This window comes from Cyclopterus lumpus, chromosome 11 (assembly GCF_009769545.1).
Source record: "Cyclopterus lumpus isolate fCycLum1 chromosome 11, fCycLum1.pri, whole genome shotgun sequence".
Taxonomy (NCBI): domain Eukaryota; kingdom Metazoa; phylum Chordata; class Actinopteri; order Perciformes; family Cyclopteridae; genus Cyclopterus; species Cyclopterus lumpus.
The window spans coordinates 22,406,590-22,424,089 of NC_046976.1; the positions used below are offsets into that span (position 1 = coordinate 22,406,590).

The following is a 17,500-nucleotide window of genomic DNA, read 5'->3' on the forward strand; positions in this document are numbered from 1 at the left end:
CATATGATGTCATCTGGATCAATAACTTTGTTTATTATACTATAACCATTATACTTCTGTCTGGAGAGGAGCTCCTTTATACTGGTTACTGTGTACTGCATACCGTATACTAGTTACCGTATACTAGTTACCGTATACCAGTTACCGTATACCGGTTACCGTGTACTAGTTACCGTATACCGGTTACCGTGTACTAGTTACCGTATGTGGTTACCGTATACTGGCTACCGTATACCAGTTACCGTGTACTAGTTACCGTGTACTAGTTACCGTATGTGGCTACCGTATACTAGTTACCGTATACCAGTTACCGTATACCAGTTACCGTGTACTAGTTACCGTATGTGGTTACCGTATACTGGTTACCGTATACTAGTTACCGTATGTGGTTACCGTATACTAGTTACCGTAACGAGGTTACCGTATGTGGTTACCGTATACTGGTTACCGTATTCTGGTTACCGTATACTAGATACTGTATACTAGTTACCGTATACTGGCTAACGTATACTAGTTACCGTATACTAGTTACCGTATGTGGTTACCGTATACTAGTTACCGTAACGAGGTTACCGTATGTGGTTACCGTATACTGGTTACCGTATTCTGGTTACCGTATACTAGATACTGTATACTAGTTACCGTATGTGGTTACCGTATACTAGTTACCGTATACTGGCTAACGTATACTAGTTACCGTATACTGGCTAATGTATACTGGTTACCGTATACTAGTTACCGTATGTGGTTACCGTATACTGGTTATCGTATACTGGTTACCGTATACTGGCTAACGTATACTGGTTACCGTATATTGGTTACCGTATACTAGTTACCGTATACTAGTTACCGTATGTGGTTACCGTATACTGGCTAACGTATACTGGTTACCGTATACTGGCTAACGTATACTGGCTAACGTATACTGGCTACCGTATACTGGCTACCGTATACTGGCTACCGTATACTGGCTAACGTATACTGGCTAACGTATACTGGCTAACGTATACTGGCTACCGTATACTGGCTAACGTATACTGGTTAACGTATACTGGCTAACGTATACTGGCTAACGTATACTGGTTAACGTATACTGGTTACCGTATACTGGCTACCGTATACTGGCTAACGTATACTGGCTAACGTATACTGGCTAACGTATACTGGCTAACGTATACTGGCTAACGTATACTGGTTACCGTATACTGGCTAACGTATACTGGTTACCGTATACTGGTTACCGTATACTGGCTAACGTATACTGGCTAACGTATACTGGTTACCGTATACTAGTTACCGTGTACTGGTTACCGTATACTGGTTACCGTATACTGGTTAACGTATACTGGTTACCGTATACTAGTCACCTCACCTCACCATCTTAGTTCATCTTAAGGGGACATGAGCACACACGCTAGTTTCTGTGGTTCAGCAGTTTAACTTCCTTTTGATCGAGTTATTAATCACCTTGAATATTGACGGCGTGAACTCGTCGTCAATCGATCGATGGACCTCCACTCTGTTCAGGGGATTAACTCCGCCCACCGCCTGCAGCTCCAATATGAACCGGGAACGAGTCGCCCGTGGCAACACACCATCAAGCCACACCTTCAACTGGGAGGAGTTAGCTGTGTGGAGGAGGCGGGGCCAGGACTGGTCCCGCCCTTCTGATTCAAACAGAGAAAGCTGGAAAAAGCAAAATACAATCAAATGAAGTTTTAATTATTAAACTCAAACCACAACAATCCACGTCAGGTCACGTGACCGTTTCTGACCTCCAGGCACAGCGATCCGTTGGCGAAGCTTTCGGCGGCTCCGCACAACAGAGCGCTCAGACCCGACAGGTTGAGGGGAGACCAGGTGAAGTCCTGCAGCTCGTACGGAGGGAAGAGGTCAGAGGTCGGATCAGCCGTATCGTTCACGTCGTCGTACTCCAACAGCTGAAAACCCTCTTTATTAATCTCTCATATTCATACTAACTAACATAGAACTACACGTGTGTCAAGTTACGAATGAGTGAAATGTTTGTCTTTAAGGTGGACAGACTGTCAGCAGGTTTAAGGTGGACAGACTGTCAGCAGGTTTAAGGTGGACAGACGGTCAACAGGTTTAAGGTGGACAGACTGTCAGCAGGTTTAAGGTGGACAGACGGTCAACAGGTTTAAGGTGGACAGACTGTCAGCAGGTTTAAGGTGGACAGACGGTCAACAGGTTTAAGGTGGACAGACTGTCAACAGGTTTAAGGTGGACAGACTGTCAGCAGGTTTAAGGTGGACAGACTGTCAGCAGGTTTAAGGTGGACAGACTGTCAACAGGTTTAAGGTGGACAGACTGTCAGCAGGTTTAAGGTGGACAGACGGTCAACAGGTTTAAGGTGGACAGACTGTCAGCAGGTTTAAGGTGGACAGACTGTCAGCAGGTTTAAGGTGGACAGACTGTCAGCAGGTTTAAGGTGGACAGACTGTCAGCAGGTTTAAGGTGGACAGACTGTCAGCAGGTTTAAGGTGGACAGACTGTCAACAGGTTTAAGGTGGACAGACTGTCAGCAGGTTTAAGGTAGACTGACTGTCAGCAGGTTTAAGGTAGACTGACTGTCAGCAGGTTTAAGGTGGACAGACTGTCAGCAGGTTTAAGGTGGACAGACTGTCAGCAGGTTTAAGGTGGACAGACTGTCAGCAGGTTTAAGGTGGACAGACTGTCAACAGGTTTAAGGTGGACAGACTGTCAGCAAGTTTAAGGTGGACAGACGGTCAACAGGTTTAAGGTGGACAGACTGTCAGCAGGTTTAAGGTGGACAGACTGTCAGCAGGTTTAAGGTGGACAGACTGTCAGCAGGTTTAAGGTAGACTGACTGTCAGCAGGTTTAAGGTAGACTGACTGTCAGCAGGTTTAAGGTGGACAGACTGTCAGCAGGTTTAAGGTGGACAGACTGTCAGCAGGTTTAAGGTGGACAGACTGTCAGCAGGTTTAAGGTAGACAGACTGTCAGCAGGTTTAAGGTGGACAGACTGTCAGCAGGTTTAAGGTAGACAGACTGTCAGCAGGTTTAAGGTGGACAGAGCGGTGTTGGTAGATTTAAGGTGGACGTTTCTGACCCTGCTGAAGACGATGGCGGAGCTGTACAGGATGCTGCTCTCTGGCTCCACCTTCAGGCTGCCGCTGATGTTACGAGCCTCAAACTGAGTCCAGTTCACCTGAGAGATAAAAAAACACCAGAACATCTGTCAAAGAAGAAGAAGAAGGCATCGGTAGTTTGATTCCCGGCTCTGCTAGCCCTAGTCGATGTGTCCTTGAGCAAGGCACTTGACCCTGAATTGCTCCCGTAGCTGTTCTACGGTTTATGAATGTAAGTCGCTTTGGATAAAAGCGTCAGCTAAATTAAATGTAGAAGAAGAAGAGGAATTGTTGTGAGGAAGAGGAGCACAGACCGTGACAGCAGAAGAAGAAGAGTTGGTGTGGACCAGCAGCAGCGTTGGCGCCCCCTGGCTACAGAACAGGAAGTGCAACGTGTCGGTGTCTCCGACGGCTCTCGCGTGCAGCAGATCGCCACCAGGAGGCGACGACGGCAAGCCAGGGTTCAGCTCTACCGACACCTGGAGGAGAGAAGAAGAGACGATGATTAGAGAGGGACTTATTGATCGAAAGAAGTCTGTCCACCTTAAATTTGATGATGGGAGGAGCTAAAGTTCCACCTGTCCATCAACAGTAACTAACATTCACACACTGATGGGAGGAGCTAAGGTTCCACCTGTCCATCAACAGTAACTAACATTCACACACTGATGGGAGGAGCTAAGGTTCCACCTGTCCATCAACAGTAACTAACATTCACACACTGATGGGAGGAGCTAAGGTTCCACCTGTCCATCAACAGTAACTAACATTCACACACTGATGGGAGGAGCTAAGGTTCCACCTGTCCATCAGGACTAACTAACATTCACACCCTGATGGGAGGAGCTAAGGTTCCACCTGTCCATCAACAGTAACTAACATTCACACACTGATGGGAGGAGCTAAGGTTCCACCTGTCCATCAACAGTAACTAACATTCACACACTGATGGGAGGAGCTATGGTTCCACCTGTCCATCAACAGTAACTAACATTCACACACTGATGGGAGGAGCTAAGGTTCCACCTGTCCATCAACAGTAACTAACATTCACACACTGATGGGAGGAGCTAAAGTTCCAGCTGAACAGCTACTGGAGACATTGTTAGGGTTAAGTGCCTTGCCCAAGGACACATCAACATGGGCTAGCGGAGCCGGAGGTCAAACCACCGATCCTCTGATAAAAGGACACCCTGAAGTATATTAAGTTATAACATGCAAACTAATAATCACAACGTTAAGTATGAATAATACCAAGACTGATTCATATAATATAACACATCTATATTCATAACATTATTCCAATAATAATATCAAAGGAGGATCCGGGGGTCGAACCACCAACCGCTGCTTCCATATTATCTGTCATCAAGAGGAGTGGCCTTGGAAACGGCTGTATGCCCTGGTGTATATTTGGATAGCTTTTCTCCCATTAACCTAGACCAATTGTCCTCAATGGTTTCTACTTCTAAACCGTCTACCTGTCTCTTAGACCCCATCCCAACGAGGCTGCTTAAAGACGTGTTGCCTTTAATTGGCACCTCTCTGTTGGATATTGTTAATGTGTCTTTGCTAACAGGCCATGTACCACATTCCTTCAAAGTAGCTGTAATTAAACCTCTCCTGAAGAAGACCACTCTTAATCCAGAGGTGTTGGCTAACTACAGACCGATCTCTAACCTTCCCTTCCTCTCTAAGATCCTTGAGAAAGTAGGACTCATCTCTGTACTGGTCTTGTTAGACCTTAGTGCTGATAAAGGACTCATCTCTGTACTGGTCTTGTTAGACCTTAGTGCTGATACAGGACTCATCTCTGTACTGGTCTTGTTAGACCTTAGTGCTGATAAAGGACTCATCTCCGTACTGGTCTTGTTAGACCTTAGTGCTGATAAAGGACTCATCTCTGTACTGGTCTTGTTAGACCTTAGTGCTGATAAAGGACTCATCTCTGTACTGGTCTTGTTAGACCTTAGTGCTGATAAAGGACTCATCTCTGTACTGGTCTTATTAGACCTTAGTGCTGATAAAGGACTCATCTCTGTACTGGTCTTGTTAGACCTTAGTGCTGATAAAGGACTCATCTCCGTACTGGTCTTGTTAGACCTTAGTGCTGATAAAGGACTCATCTCCGTACTGGTCTTGTTAGACCTTAGTGCTGATAAAGGACTCATCTCCGTACTGGTCTTGTTAGACCTTAGTGCTGATAAAGGACTCATCTCCGTACTGGTCTTGTTAGACCTTAGTGCTGATAAAGGACTCATCTCTGTACTGGTATTATTAGACCTTAGTGCTGCGTTCGACACCATTGATCATGACATCCTATTACAGAGACTGGATCAGTCGATTGGCATTTCAGGTACCGCACTAAGTTGGTTTAAATCCTATTTATCAGATCGATCTCAGTTTGTATTTGTAAACGATGAAGCCTCAATGACCACCAACGTTAATCACGGAGTTCCACAAGGTTCTGTGCTTGGACCAATTTTATTTACCTTATATATGCTTCCTTTGGGCAACATTATCAGGAAACACTCCATAAACTTTCATTGCTATGCAGACGATACTCAATTATATCTATGGATCAAACCAGAGGAGACCAACCAGCTCGCTAAAATTCAAGAATGTCTTAAAGACATAAAAACATGGATGACCTGCAACTTCCTGATGTTAAACTCAGACAAAACTGAAGTTATTTTACTGGGCCCTGAACACCTCAGAGATCAATTATCTGGTGATGTGGTTTCTGTAGATGGCATTGCCCTGGCATCCAACACCACTGTAAAGAATCTCTAGTTATCTTTGATCGAGACTTGTCCTTTAACTCCACGTTAAGCAAATCTCAAGGATTTCATTTTTTCATCTACGTAACATTTCAAAAATCAGGCACATCTTGTCTCAAAAAGATGCAGAAAAGCTGGTTCACGCGTTTGTTACTTCCAGACTAGATTACTGCAACTCCTTATTATCAGGCTGCTCTAATAAGTCTCTTAAATCCCTCCAGTTGATCCAGAATGCTGCAGCTCGTGTACTCACAAAAACTAAGAAAAGAGATCACATGACTCCTGTTTTAGCTGCTCTGCACTGGCTCCCTGTAAAATCAAGAATCACATTTAAAATTCTTCTCCTCACCTACAAAGCCTTGATTGGTGATGCACCATCATATCTTAAGGAGCTTGTAGTACCATATTGCCCCACTAGAGAGCTGCTCACTAAATGCGGGGCTACTTGTGGTTCCTAGAGTCCTAAAAAGTAGAATGGGAGCCAGAGCCTTCAGTTATCAAGCTCCTCTTTTATGGAACCAGCTTCCACTTTCAGTCCTGGAGGCAGACACAGTCACCTCATTCAAGAATAGACTTAAGACTTTCCTCTTTAATAGTTCTTATAGTTAGGGCTGAATCAGGTTTGCCCTGGTCCAGCCCCTTGATATGCTGCTATAGGCTTATAGGCTGCTGGGGGATGTTTTAGGATACACTGAGCACCAATCTCCTCTTCTCTCTCTACTTATGGATGAATTTACATCTCTCCATTGCACCTTATTAACTCTGCTTCCTCCCCGGAGTCGTTGTGACTTCACGTCTCATAGGGTCCATTGGACCTGGAGGTGTCTGATGCTGGTGAACCGGCCTCCCATTGGCCCTGCTGATGCCCCGCCCCCTCCTCTCTACCTCCTTCTGTTTCATGGATTGGAGTTCCATTCATACATTGTCATATTCATGTAATGTGTTTATTTAACTCTGTAACTCTGTTCATCTGGTCACATGACATCTATTCATCTGTCCATCCGGGGAGAGGGATCCTCCTCTGTTGCTCTCCTGAAGGTTTCTTCCCTTTTTTCCCTGTCAAAGGTTATTTTTGGGGAGTTTTTCCTGATCCGATGTGAGGTCAAAGGTCAGGGATGTCGTATGTGTACAGATTGTAAAGCCCTCTGAGGGGAGTTTGTAATTTGTGATATTGGGCTATACAAAATAAACTGAATTGAACTGAATTGAATATTAATACAATGATCCTCCAGTAAATCTACTGATACTTACATAGTGGGTACTAATACTTTGTACTACCATTTTAAATGCAGTACATGTACTGGTAAGGGAGTATTTTATAAAGTAGTACTTTAATGAATTACCTAAGTACCTGAAGTCACAAAATGGAAGAAACTTTGATTTGATGCACCTCTGATTTAAAGTTGAATTAATAGAAAAACTGTTCATGTTTTAAAAATAAATGCATTTAAGAAAAAATGTTCGATACGAAGTCCGATTATTAAAGACATTTAATTTAATGTAAAAACTAAATAAATGTTTAAACCAGAAACTTTAACACCGTTTGACTTCCGGTTTCTTTAACGCAGTATGGTATACAAACATTAACCGTTTATAAGAGTTACTCACGTTTCTTCTAGAAGTTTCTCCGCTAAACGAACTTTGACACAAACTGAAAACAGAGAACAGAAAAACGAGAGAAGAAAGTCCGCAGCTTCGTTTCCTCTCCGCCGCCATCTTTGTTGTGGCCGAGCGGAGGCAAGTCACATGACCAAGTCCTGTATGACCCGCACACTCGGCCTCTGATTGGCTGACTGTTCTCTCAGTCTCACCGATACCAGAGGAGGAATGAGTACCAGCCAATCAGTGACAGGGAAGGGCGGGTCCCCCTTCAGCCGTCAGCTGACCCTGTGAAGACCTTTATTAGCACAATTAGTTTAAAATCATTACACTAATGATTAACTGATTAGTGTGACCGACATGAACGTTGAATAGACATTCTAACATTAAATGAAAATTAAATACAATAAATAAAATTGTTAGTTTATTATAAACCTAAACTAAGTTAAATGAACCAATCAGCAGTGAGTTGAGGAGATTAAACCTTTACAATATGTATCATTGATTTGAAATTCTATTACTGATTTCATGTTTGTCCTGTAAATGTGACAGGAAGTCTTGCTATATTAAATGTTAATGTAAAAAGCTTTATAACGTTGTTTTGAATGTTAGAAAGCTTTTATAACTTATGTCCTCAAGTACCATTTAAAGGAGTATTTTAAACAATAAACCTACTAGTTTAACTTCAAACAAACCAAAGGGACGTGCAGCTCAGCTAGCAGCAGCGCTCTGATGTCTGCTTCCTTTAGCCGTGTCTTTCCTTTATATTCCCTGAGGCCTGATGAGGCTCAGGTTTCATCAGAGACCCTTGAACTCGACTTTCACACAAAGACGTTAACGTGTCAGAAATAAAAACATCAGAAACGAGTTTCTAACTGACTGTTTATTGAGTTTCATTGAGTTGTCTGGTCCACACACACACACACACTGTTGGAGTGGCTTTGATGTTGCTCTGGATCGATGTGGATCGATGTGGATCTACTCGGCTCCCTGTCCTCCCATCTGACCATCTTTGTCTTTCTTCTTGTGACCAGAGACGATGTCATCGATGCGCAGCAACAAGATGGCCGTCTGTACAAAAGACAAGTTGAGACAGGTATCAACATCTGTATCGGTCATGAAGGATCAACATCTGCATCAGTCATGAAGGATCAACATCTGTATCGGTCATGAAGGATCAACATCTGTATCGGTCATGAAGGATCAACATCTGTATCGGTCATGAAGGATCAACATCTGTATCAGTCATGAAGGATCAACATTTGTATCGGTCATGAAGGATCAACATCTGTATCGGTCATGAAGGATCAACATCTGTATCGGTCATGAAGGATCAACATTTGTATCGGTCATGAAGGATCAACATTTGTATCGGTCATGAAGGATCAACATTTGTATCGGTCATGAAGGATCAACATCTGTATCGGTCATGAAGGATCAACATCTGTATCAGTCATGAAGGATCAACATCTGTATCGGTCATGAAGGATCAACATCTGTATCGGTCATGAAGGATCAACATCTGTATCAGTCATGAAGGATCAACATCTGTATCGGTCATGAAGGATCAACATCTGTATCGGTCATGAAGGATCAACATCTGTATCGGTCATGAAGGATCAACATCTGTATCAGTCATGAAGGATCAACATCTGTATCGGTCATGAAGGATCAACATCTGTATCGGTCATGAAGGATCAACATCTGTATCGGTCATGAAGGATCAACATCTGTATCGGTCATGAAGGATCAACATCTGTATCGGTCATGAAGGATCAACATCTGTATCGGTCATGAAGGATCAACATCTGTATCGGTCATGAAGGATCAACATCTGTATCGGTCATGAAGGATCAACATCTGTATCGGTCATGAAGGATCAACATCTGTATCGGTGGGGTTTCTGACCTCCACGGCCGTCTTGTAGGTCTGAGCCTTCACAGCCAGCGGCTCCCAGATGCCCAACGCCATCATGTCAGACAGACAGCCGGTCTCACCGTCCACGCCCCAGTTCACACTATTCTCCTGGGTGTGTTTGGCCTGGAGGATCAATACAAGGGTTAGGGTAAGACAATGAAGACGTGATCAATACAATGAAGACGTGATCAATGAGTTAGGGTTATTAACCCTTTTTTATAAACATTATTGACGTCATAAACAAACAACGTACCCTCAGGGAGGTCAGCACCCGGATGGTGGAGGCTCCACAGTTCTGGATCAGCGTGCGGGGGATGACCTCCAGGGCCTGGGCCACGGCGCGGTACGGCCACTGCTCGATGCCAGTCAGCGCCCGAGAGCGCTCCATCAGGCGCTTCGACACCGCCATCTCTATGGCTCCGCCCCCCGGCAGCAGGCTGGGGTCCAGCAGCACGTTACGGCACACCTGCATGGCGTCCTGGAGGTTCCTCTCTACTTCCTGAAGACAGCAAGCGGCACATGTAATCGATGGAGGTGACGGTGTAACCGATGAGTAGAAGAGGTAGAAGTGACGGTGTAACCGATGAGTAGAAGAGACGGTGTAACCGATGAGTAGAAGAGGTAGAAGTGACGGTGTAACCGATGAGTAGAAGAGACGGTGTAACCAATGAGTAGAAGTGACGGTGTAACCGATGAGTAGAAGAGACGGTGTAACCGATGAGTAGAAGAGACGGTGTAACCGATGAGTAGAAGAGACGGTGTAACCGATGAGTAGAAGAGGTAGAAGTGACGGTGTAACCAATGAGTAGAAGAGGTAGAAGTGACGGTGTAACCGATGAGCGGTGTGAGTGACGGTGTAACCGATGAGTAGAAGAGACGGTGTAACCGATGAGTAGAAGAGACGGTGTAACCGATGAGTAGAAGTGACGGTGTAACCGATGAGTAGAAGTGACGGTGTAACCGATGAGTAGAAGTGACGGTGTAACCGATGAGTAGAAGTGACGGTGTAACCGATGAGTAGAAGAGACGGTGTAACCGATGAGTAGAAGTGACGGTGTAACCGATGAGTAGAAGAGACGGTGTAACCGATGAGTAGAAGTGACGGTGTAACCGATGAGTAGAAGTGACGGTGTAACCGATGAGTAGAAGAGACGGTGTAACCAATGAGTAGAAGAGACGGTGTAACCAATGAGTAGAAGAGACGGTGTAACCAATGAGTAGAAGAGACGGTGTAACCGATGAGTAGAAGAGACGGTGTAACCAATGAGTAGAAGAGACGGTGTAACCAATGAGTAGAAGAGACGGTGTAACCAATGAGTAGAAGAGACGGTGTAACCGATGAGTAGAAGTGACGGTGTAACCGATGAGTAGAAGAGACGGTGTAACCAATGAGTAGAAGAGACGGTGTAACCGATGAGTAGAAGAGACGGTGTAACCGATGAGTAGAAGTGACGGTGTAACCGATGAGTAGAAGAGACGGTGTAACCAATGAGTAGAAGTGACGGTGTAACCGATGAGTAGAAGAGACGGTGTAACCAATGAGTAGAAGAGACGGTGTAACCAATGAGTAGAAGAGACGGTGTAACCAATGAGTAGAAGAGACGGTGTAACCAATGAGTAGAAGAGACGGTGTAACCGATGAGTAGAAGTGACGGTGTAACCGATGAGTAGAAGAGACGGTGTAACCAATGAGTAGAAGAGACGGTGTAACCGATGAGTAGAAGAGACGGTGTAACCGATGAGTAGAAGTGACGGTGTAACCGATGAGTAGAAGAGACGGTGTAACCAATGAGTAGAAGAGACGGTGTAACCAATGAGTAGAAGAGACGGTGTAACCGATGAGTAGAAGAGACGGTGTAACCAATGAGTAGAAGAGACGGTGTAACCGATGAGTAGAAGAGACGGTGTAACCAATGAGTAGAAGAGACGGTGTAACCGATGAGTAGAAGAGACGGTGTAACCGATGAGTAGAAGAGACGGTGTAACCGATGAGTAGAAGAGGTAGAAGTGACGGTGTAACCGATGAGCGGTGTGAGTGACGGTGTAACCGATGGTGGTGTAAGTCTCACAGCCAGGATCTCCTTGCTGGCCCCCCTCAGCAGGATGGTGCAGGCTTTGGGGTCTTTGCACTCTGTGACGAAGGTGAAATACTCGTCACCGATCTTCTTCACTTCGAACAGACCGGCGCCCGTACCGACATCTTCCTCACGCAGCTCATCGGTCCGGCTGGCAATACGAGCCCCGCACGCCCTGAGAGAGAGAAAGAAAGAAAGAAAGAAAGAAAGAAAGAAAGAAAGAAAGAAAGAGAGGGGGGGGGGGGTTACTTCGGGCGTCTGCCGAGAGACGATTGGCTGCTTCGGGCGTCTGTCAATTGGCTGCAGGTGAGCGTTACCTGGCGATGCGGTTGTTGTCGGTCTTTCTCACCCGGCGGATGGCGGTGATGTTGGCCTTCATCAGGTAATGCTGAGCCAGATCTGAGAGCAGACGCAGAGCACCCTAAAGAACCCGAACAGTCTTCTGATGATTAGAGGGTGTCCTCCAGTGTGTGTACGTACCTGAGATGCCCTTCTCGGTGAAGACCAGGTCAGGCTTCAGGCGGATGACGTCCTCACAGATGTGCTGGATGTATTCTTCCTCCATCTGCAGGATTCTGGCAAAGTCCTCCTCCTTACTGATCTCAATGTCCGTCTGCAGAGACAACATGTCAAGAAGTGTACACACACACACACACACACACACGGCTCTTACCCTTCTTGTACTCCAGTAGGATGATCACACACACACACACACACACACACACACCTGGCTCTCGCCCTTCTTGTACTCCAGGGAACAGTCCAGCAGGATGATCCGGGGCTCTTTGATGGAGCGTCTCATTCTGGGATGGGTCACGTCTTTGTTCACCATGACGCCTCTCAGCACACACGAGTCCTCGATGATGCCGCCCGGCACCTGAAGGCAACGCGGCGGGTCACAACAGGAAGCGTCACAACAGGACTCGTCAGGGGGAGCCGTCGGCGACAGGAAGTCCTACCTTCTCCACCTTGGCATACTTCTTGATGTCGATCTCTTTGCGCCCGTTGTCCTCCAGCTCCACCGTGCGGACGGCGTCCAGCGCGATGCCACAGGCCAGTTGGGACCAGCGGCTCAGGGCCTTGGTGTTGATGGCGGAGTGGACGATCTTCAGCATCATGGAGCGGTCTGACGTGTCCACGGGGGTGCTGCGGACAGGAGGGGGCAACGGTTTGTTTATGTTGTTGTTGTTGTTGACTGGAATCAGGTGCTCTGGTGTCTGAGGTACCTGAGGTCCTTCAGTGTCTCCAGCATGTCCTCCAGAGCCTGTCTGTAGGCGCCGATCACCACCGTGGGGTGAATCTGCTGCTCCAGGAACTGCTCGGCTACAGACAGCATCTCCCCAGCTACACACACAGTCAGATTAATGTACCACCACCACCACTACATGTACTACCACCACCACTACATGTACTACCACCACCACCACTACATGTACTACCACCACCACCACTACATGTACTACCACCACCACCACTACATGTACTACCACCACTACATGTACTACCACCACTACATGTACTACCACCACTACATGTACTACCACCACCACCACTACATGTACTACCACCACCACCACTACATGTACTACCACCACCACCACTACATGTACTACCACCACCACCACTACATGTACTACCACCACCACCACTACATGTACTACCACCACTACATGTACTACCACCACTACATGTACCACCACCACTACATGTACTACCACCACCACTACATGTACTACCACCACCACCACTACATGTACTACCACCACCACCACTACATGTACTACCACCACTACATGTACTACCACCACTACATGTACTACCACCACTACATGTACTACCACCACTACATGTACTACCACCACTACATGTACTACCACCACTACATGTACTACCACCACTACATGTACTACCACCACTACATGTACTACCACCACTACATGTACCACCACCACTACATGTACTACCACCACTACATGTACTACCACCACTACATGTACTACCACCACCACATGTACTACCACCACCACTAGTACTACTAACCCACCCAGGATGATGACTGACGTGGTCCCGTCTCCCACCTCCTCATCTTGTGTGCGGCTGATCTCGATCATCGATTTGGCTGCAGGATGCTGAACCTGGATCTGTTGCCATGGAGACATGTTTATCTCACCGTAATGACACATGTATCTCACTGGTAACAACACAACATGTAGCTCACTGTAATAACCCCTCACCTCTCTGAGGATGGCGTTTCCATCGTTGGTCATCACGATGCCCCCCATGGGGTCGAGCAACATCTACACACACAATCAGCAGATCACTTATTGATTACACATGTACTCAAAGGCACTTTACATGGTAAGAATATGGGGGGGGCTGACCTTCATCATGGCCCGAGGGCCGAGGCAGGTCCTGATCACATCAGCGATGGTCTGAAACAGACACTTATCGTCATCACCCGTTAAACCAGTCTCACTGGTTCCTCCACCAGTTAGAACCAGTTCAAACGCCACTAATAACTTTATGAGGTCAAATTATCTAAATAAACACCGAGATTAGAGTTATAGATTCAATTGCAGCTTGTATTCTGTGTTGTAATAACCATTTTACTTTATAAGTATATATAAACATGATAATCATGGATGCCCAGCAGACTGACCTTGGCAGCGTTGATGTTTCCGGCCTGGACTTTACGCCCGGACTCTCTCTTGATGTTCTGGTCTGCAGAGGAAACAGGAAATGAAATGTTAAAGCTTCATGCACTGAGCACATTCTACTCAAGAGAGATCATTTATTTATCTAGAATTCATCCAGCTAAAAATCTGGATGAGTGCTTAATGCTGCTGCGCATATTGACAGAACAGTCCGAGTCCTGTAGAGGAAGAGGTCAGAGGAGCGTCCTCATCTGTCAGAGGAGCGTCCTCATCGGTCAGAGGAGCGTCCTCATCGGTCAGAGGAGCGTCCTCATCGGTCAGAGGAGCGTCCTCATCGGTCAGAGGAGCGTCCTCATCGGTCAGAGGAGCGTCCTCATCGGTCAGAGGAGCGTCCTCATCGGTCAGAGGAGCGTCCTCATCTGTCTGAGGAGCGTCCTCATCTGTCAGAGGAGCGTCCTCATCGGTCAGAGGAGCGTCCTCATCGGTCAGAGGAGCGTCCTCATCTGTCAGAGGAGCGTCCTCATCTGTCAGAGGAGCGTCCTCATCTGTCAGAGGAGCGTCCTCATCTGTCAGAGGAGCGTCCTCATCTGTCAGAGGAGCGTCCTCATCTGTCAGAGGAGCGTCCTCATCGGTCAGAGGAGCGTCCTCATCTGTCAGAGGAGCGTCCTCATCTGTCTGAGGAGCGTCCTCATCTGTCAGAGGAGCGTCCTCATCTGTCAGAGGAGCGTCCTCATCTGTCTGAGGAGCTTCCTCATCTGTCAGAGGAGCGTCCTCATCTGTCTGAGGAGCGTCCTCATCTGTCAGAGGAGCGTCCTCATCTGTCAGAGGAGCGTCCTCATCTGTCTGAGGAGCGTCCTCATCTGTCAGAGGAGCGTCCTCATCTGTCAGAGGAGCGTCCTCATCTGTCTGAGGAGCGTCCTCATCTGTCTGAGGAGCGTCCTCATCTGTCTGAGGAGCGTCCTCATCTGTCTGAGGAGCGTCCTCATCTGTCTGAGGAGCGTCCTCATCTGTCTGAGGAGCGTCCTCATCTGTCTGAGGAGCGTCCTCATCTGTCAGAGGAGCGTCCTCATCTGTCAGAGGAGCGTCCTCATCTGTCTGAGGAGCGTCCTCATCTGTCTGAGGAGCGTCCTCATCTGTCTGAGGAGCGTCCTCATCTGTCTGAGGAGCGTCCTCATCTGTCAGAGGAGCGTCCTCATGCTGCATTCACACCAAACGCGTTGTGAATGTTTCAGAGGCTTTACAGACTAAAAGTCTCCTGCACAGTAAATTACAGCTGTGTTTTTTTTGTGCTAGACCTGTTAATGTTATTTTTTCAGCGGGTAAACAGGAAACCACCTCGAACACCATGTGACTTAATTCAATAAATAGGAGCCAATGACATTATCACTGAGGAAGAGGATGGTGCTTAATGTGATCGATCCCTCAACAGCAGTTACATGAGGGCGTGACTCAGACAGCATGCTAACGTTAGCTTAGCGGAATCAGAGTCACGCAGCTCCATTGATGGAGGTAACGGGGTTACCCTGGAGGGTAGGCAATAAGGGGCGAACCCTGGGGCCCGTTATCACCCTCCATGGTAACCCCGTTACCTCCATAATGTTACCCTCGTGGAGGTACATGATAGATCAGCCTCGTGGTAATAACTAACTAATAACTAACCACTATACAGTCAAACGTAAAGTTTACGGCCGCACGGAACCGTAGAGGAGACGCCATTAGTCACATGTATCTGCTAAATAGGGGAGAATGATATCCAAGTCTGGAGTCACCGAGCTAACAGAGCGAGTTAGCCTCTCACCACGCCAGGTGCAGTTGTTAGCTTAGCATAGCTTCTCACACCGCCGGGTGTAGAAGTTAGCCTAGCACAGCACCACGCTGGATGTAGCCATTAGCTTAGCATAGCCTCTCATCACGCCAGGTGTGGCCGTTAGCTTAGCATAGCTTCTCACACCGCCGGGTGTAGAAGTTAGCCTAGCACAGCACCATGCTGGATGTAGCCGTTAGCTCGGTGATGATAGCCGGGCCGCCTTTGTGTCGCAGCCGCGCGGCTCTGCCGGTTACCGGCTATAGCCCGCAGCGGGACGGCGCCCCACAGCCCGCATGCTGTACAGCACCGAGTCACGGTGGTGCGCCGGTAGGTTACCGGTGTTTAACGGTAGTTATCGGTACTCACTCAGCACTAGAACCTGCTGGCCCATCATCTTCACAGCGAGCAGCAAAGTTTCGGCCTGGAAGGTTCTGGAGACTTGAGAAGAGGAACGTCTCAACCAGCAGGGGCGGGAATACAACCACAACCCGAACCAATCAGCGGAGAGGGTCGAGATGACAGACAGGCGCGTCTCCCAATTGAGTCAATGGGCTGAGCTCAGCCTTTTATGCTGAAAACCAATAAGACTCCATAGTTCCATGATTGTCTTTATATTAGAATATATATATTATATGATAGTGTATTATATATGTACACTATATATGTACTATTATATATGTAAGCATAGAAGAAATAAACAATTGGAGATAACAAATAAATCATGGAATTGTTTTGTTTAACAAAATGTAATCTACATTGTTGACTCCTCAAGTCGCCACCTTTTGCAGATATAACAGCCGAACACACTGTGGCATTCTTTCTACAGTGGAAAGTTCTTCAACACTGTTGCTGGCGTTGCCAACAACGTGTTGCACTTGAAGGTTGCTTTGCTTCCACCCCTCTGTCCAGTTCATCCCAAACCAGCTCCATGGAGACTGTGCTGGCCATCCCGTCTTGTTCTTTTCTTCTAAGATAGCTGTGACATACCCTGGAGGTCTGTTTTGGGTCGTTCTCCTGCTGTAGGATGAACCCCTGACCAACTAGGCGTACACCAGAGGGTATTGCATGGTGCTGTGGTGCCAGTCACTGACTCTGCAAAAGAGCCCCAGACCATCACGCCTCCTCCTCCATGTTTTACAGTTGGTGTAACACACCCAGGAACCATCCTTTCACCCTGCGTGTTGAACCCAAGATCCATCGGTCCATAAGACCTCCTTCCAGTCTTCAGTGGCCCACTGGTGGTGCCTCATGGCCCAGGCACGCCTCTTTTTCTTATTTTACCATCTTAGCTTTCTTACTGCCACTCGACCTTTGAACCTGCAGCTCCAAGTCTTCTCTTCAGTTGAAACTGAGACGTGCTTCCTTGGACCAGTGTGAAGCTGTTGACTCTCAGAAACTCGTGTTCTGGTTCTGGTGTGGCTTTGGGTCTGCCAGACCTCTTCCGGTCAGTTTCCAAAAGCCTTTCGATGGTGTAGGACACTGTACTCTGACACCTTGGCTTTCTTGGACGTTTCCATTACTTGTTCCCTGAAAAAGGCCTTTTTGTATATCTCTG

At 46.9% G+C, this 17,500-nt stretch overlaps 2 protein-coding genes across 3 annotated transcripts in view; both read right to left on the minus strand.

Annotated features, from left to right (window-relative positions):
• Window positions 1-7,641, minus strand: part of glmp (glycosylated lysosomal membrane protein) — an 8,735-nt gene extending 1,094 nt beyond the window's left edge. Inside the window, exons 1-5 of the mRNA XM_034545686.1 lie at window positions 7,502-7,641; window positions 3,428-3,592; window positions 3,095-3,193; window positions 1,776-1,940; window positions 1,468-1,686 (exon numbers count right to left, since the gene is read on the minus strand). Coding sequence (XP_034401577.1) covers window positions 1,468-1,686; window positions 1,776-1,940; window positions 3,095-3,193; window positions 3,428-3,592; window positions 7,502-7,609 — 756 coding nt within the window. The 5' untranslated portion in view covers window positions 7,610-7,641. The remainder of the gene's footprint in view (window positions 1-1,467; window positions 1,687-1,775; window positions 1,941-3,094; window positions 3,194-3,427; window positions 3,593-7,501) is intronic.
• A 715-nt stretch (window positions 7,642-8,356) lies between these two features.
• cct3 (chaperonin containing TCP1, subunit 3 (gamma)) lies at window positions 8,357-16,485 on the minus strand. 2 transcript variants are annotated; one of them, XM_034545629.1, is made up of 14 exons: window positions 16,312-16,485; window positions 14,144-14,205; window positions 13,866-13,916; window positions 13,719-13,781; window positions 13,529-13,625; window positions 12,711-12,828; window positions 12,444-12,630; window positions 12,212-12,361; window positions 11,965-12,097; window positions 11,802-11,883; window positions 11,479-11,659; window positions 9,663-9,908; window positions 9,401-9,532; window positions 8,357-8,563 (listed from the first exon to the last, which is right to left on the minus strand). In XM_034545629.1, exons 1-14 carry the CDS (start codon window positions 16,337-16,339, stop codon window positions 8,471-8,473), a joined length of 1,623 nt encoding a protein of 540 aa, XP_034401520.1. In that variant the 5' UTR covers window positions 16,340-16,485; the 3' UTR covers window positions 8,357-8,470. The 2 variants fall into 2 exon arrangements, 1 of the variants encoding a protein (XP_034401520.1); XR_004610160.1 differs by having other exon boundaries at window positions 9,663-11,659; window positions 16,312-16,444.
• Window positions 16,486-17,500: the final 1,015 nt, after the last annotated feature.

Bases quoted from the DNA above. Each gene is read 5' to 3' on its own strand.
- cct3 (XM_034545629.1), bottom strand. From the start codon at position 16,339: ATGATGGGCCAGCAGGTTCTAGTGCTGA. The intron at 11,660-11,801 runs GTAACGCTCACC...TCTCTCTCTCAG, and splicing joins GACAACAACCGCATCGCCAG to GGCGTGCGGGGCTCGTATTG. The intron at 8,564-9,400 runs GTCAGAAACCCC...TCTTTTGTACAG, and splicing joins CCTACAAGACGGCCGTGGAG to ACGGCCATCTTGTTGCTGCG.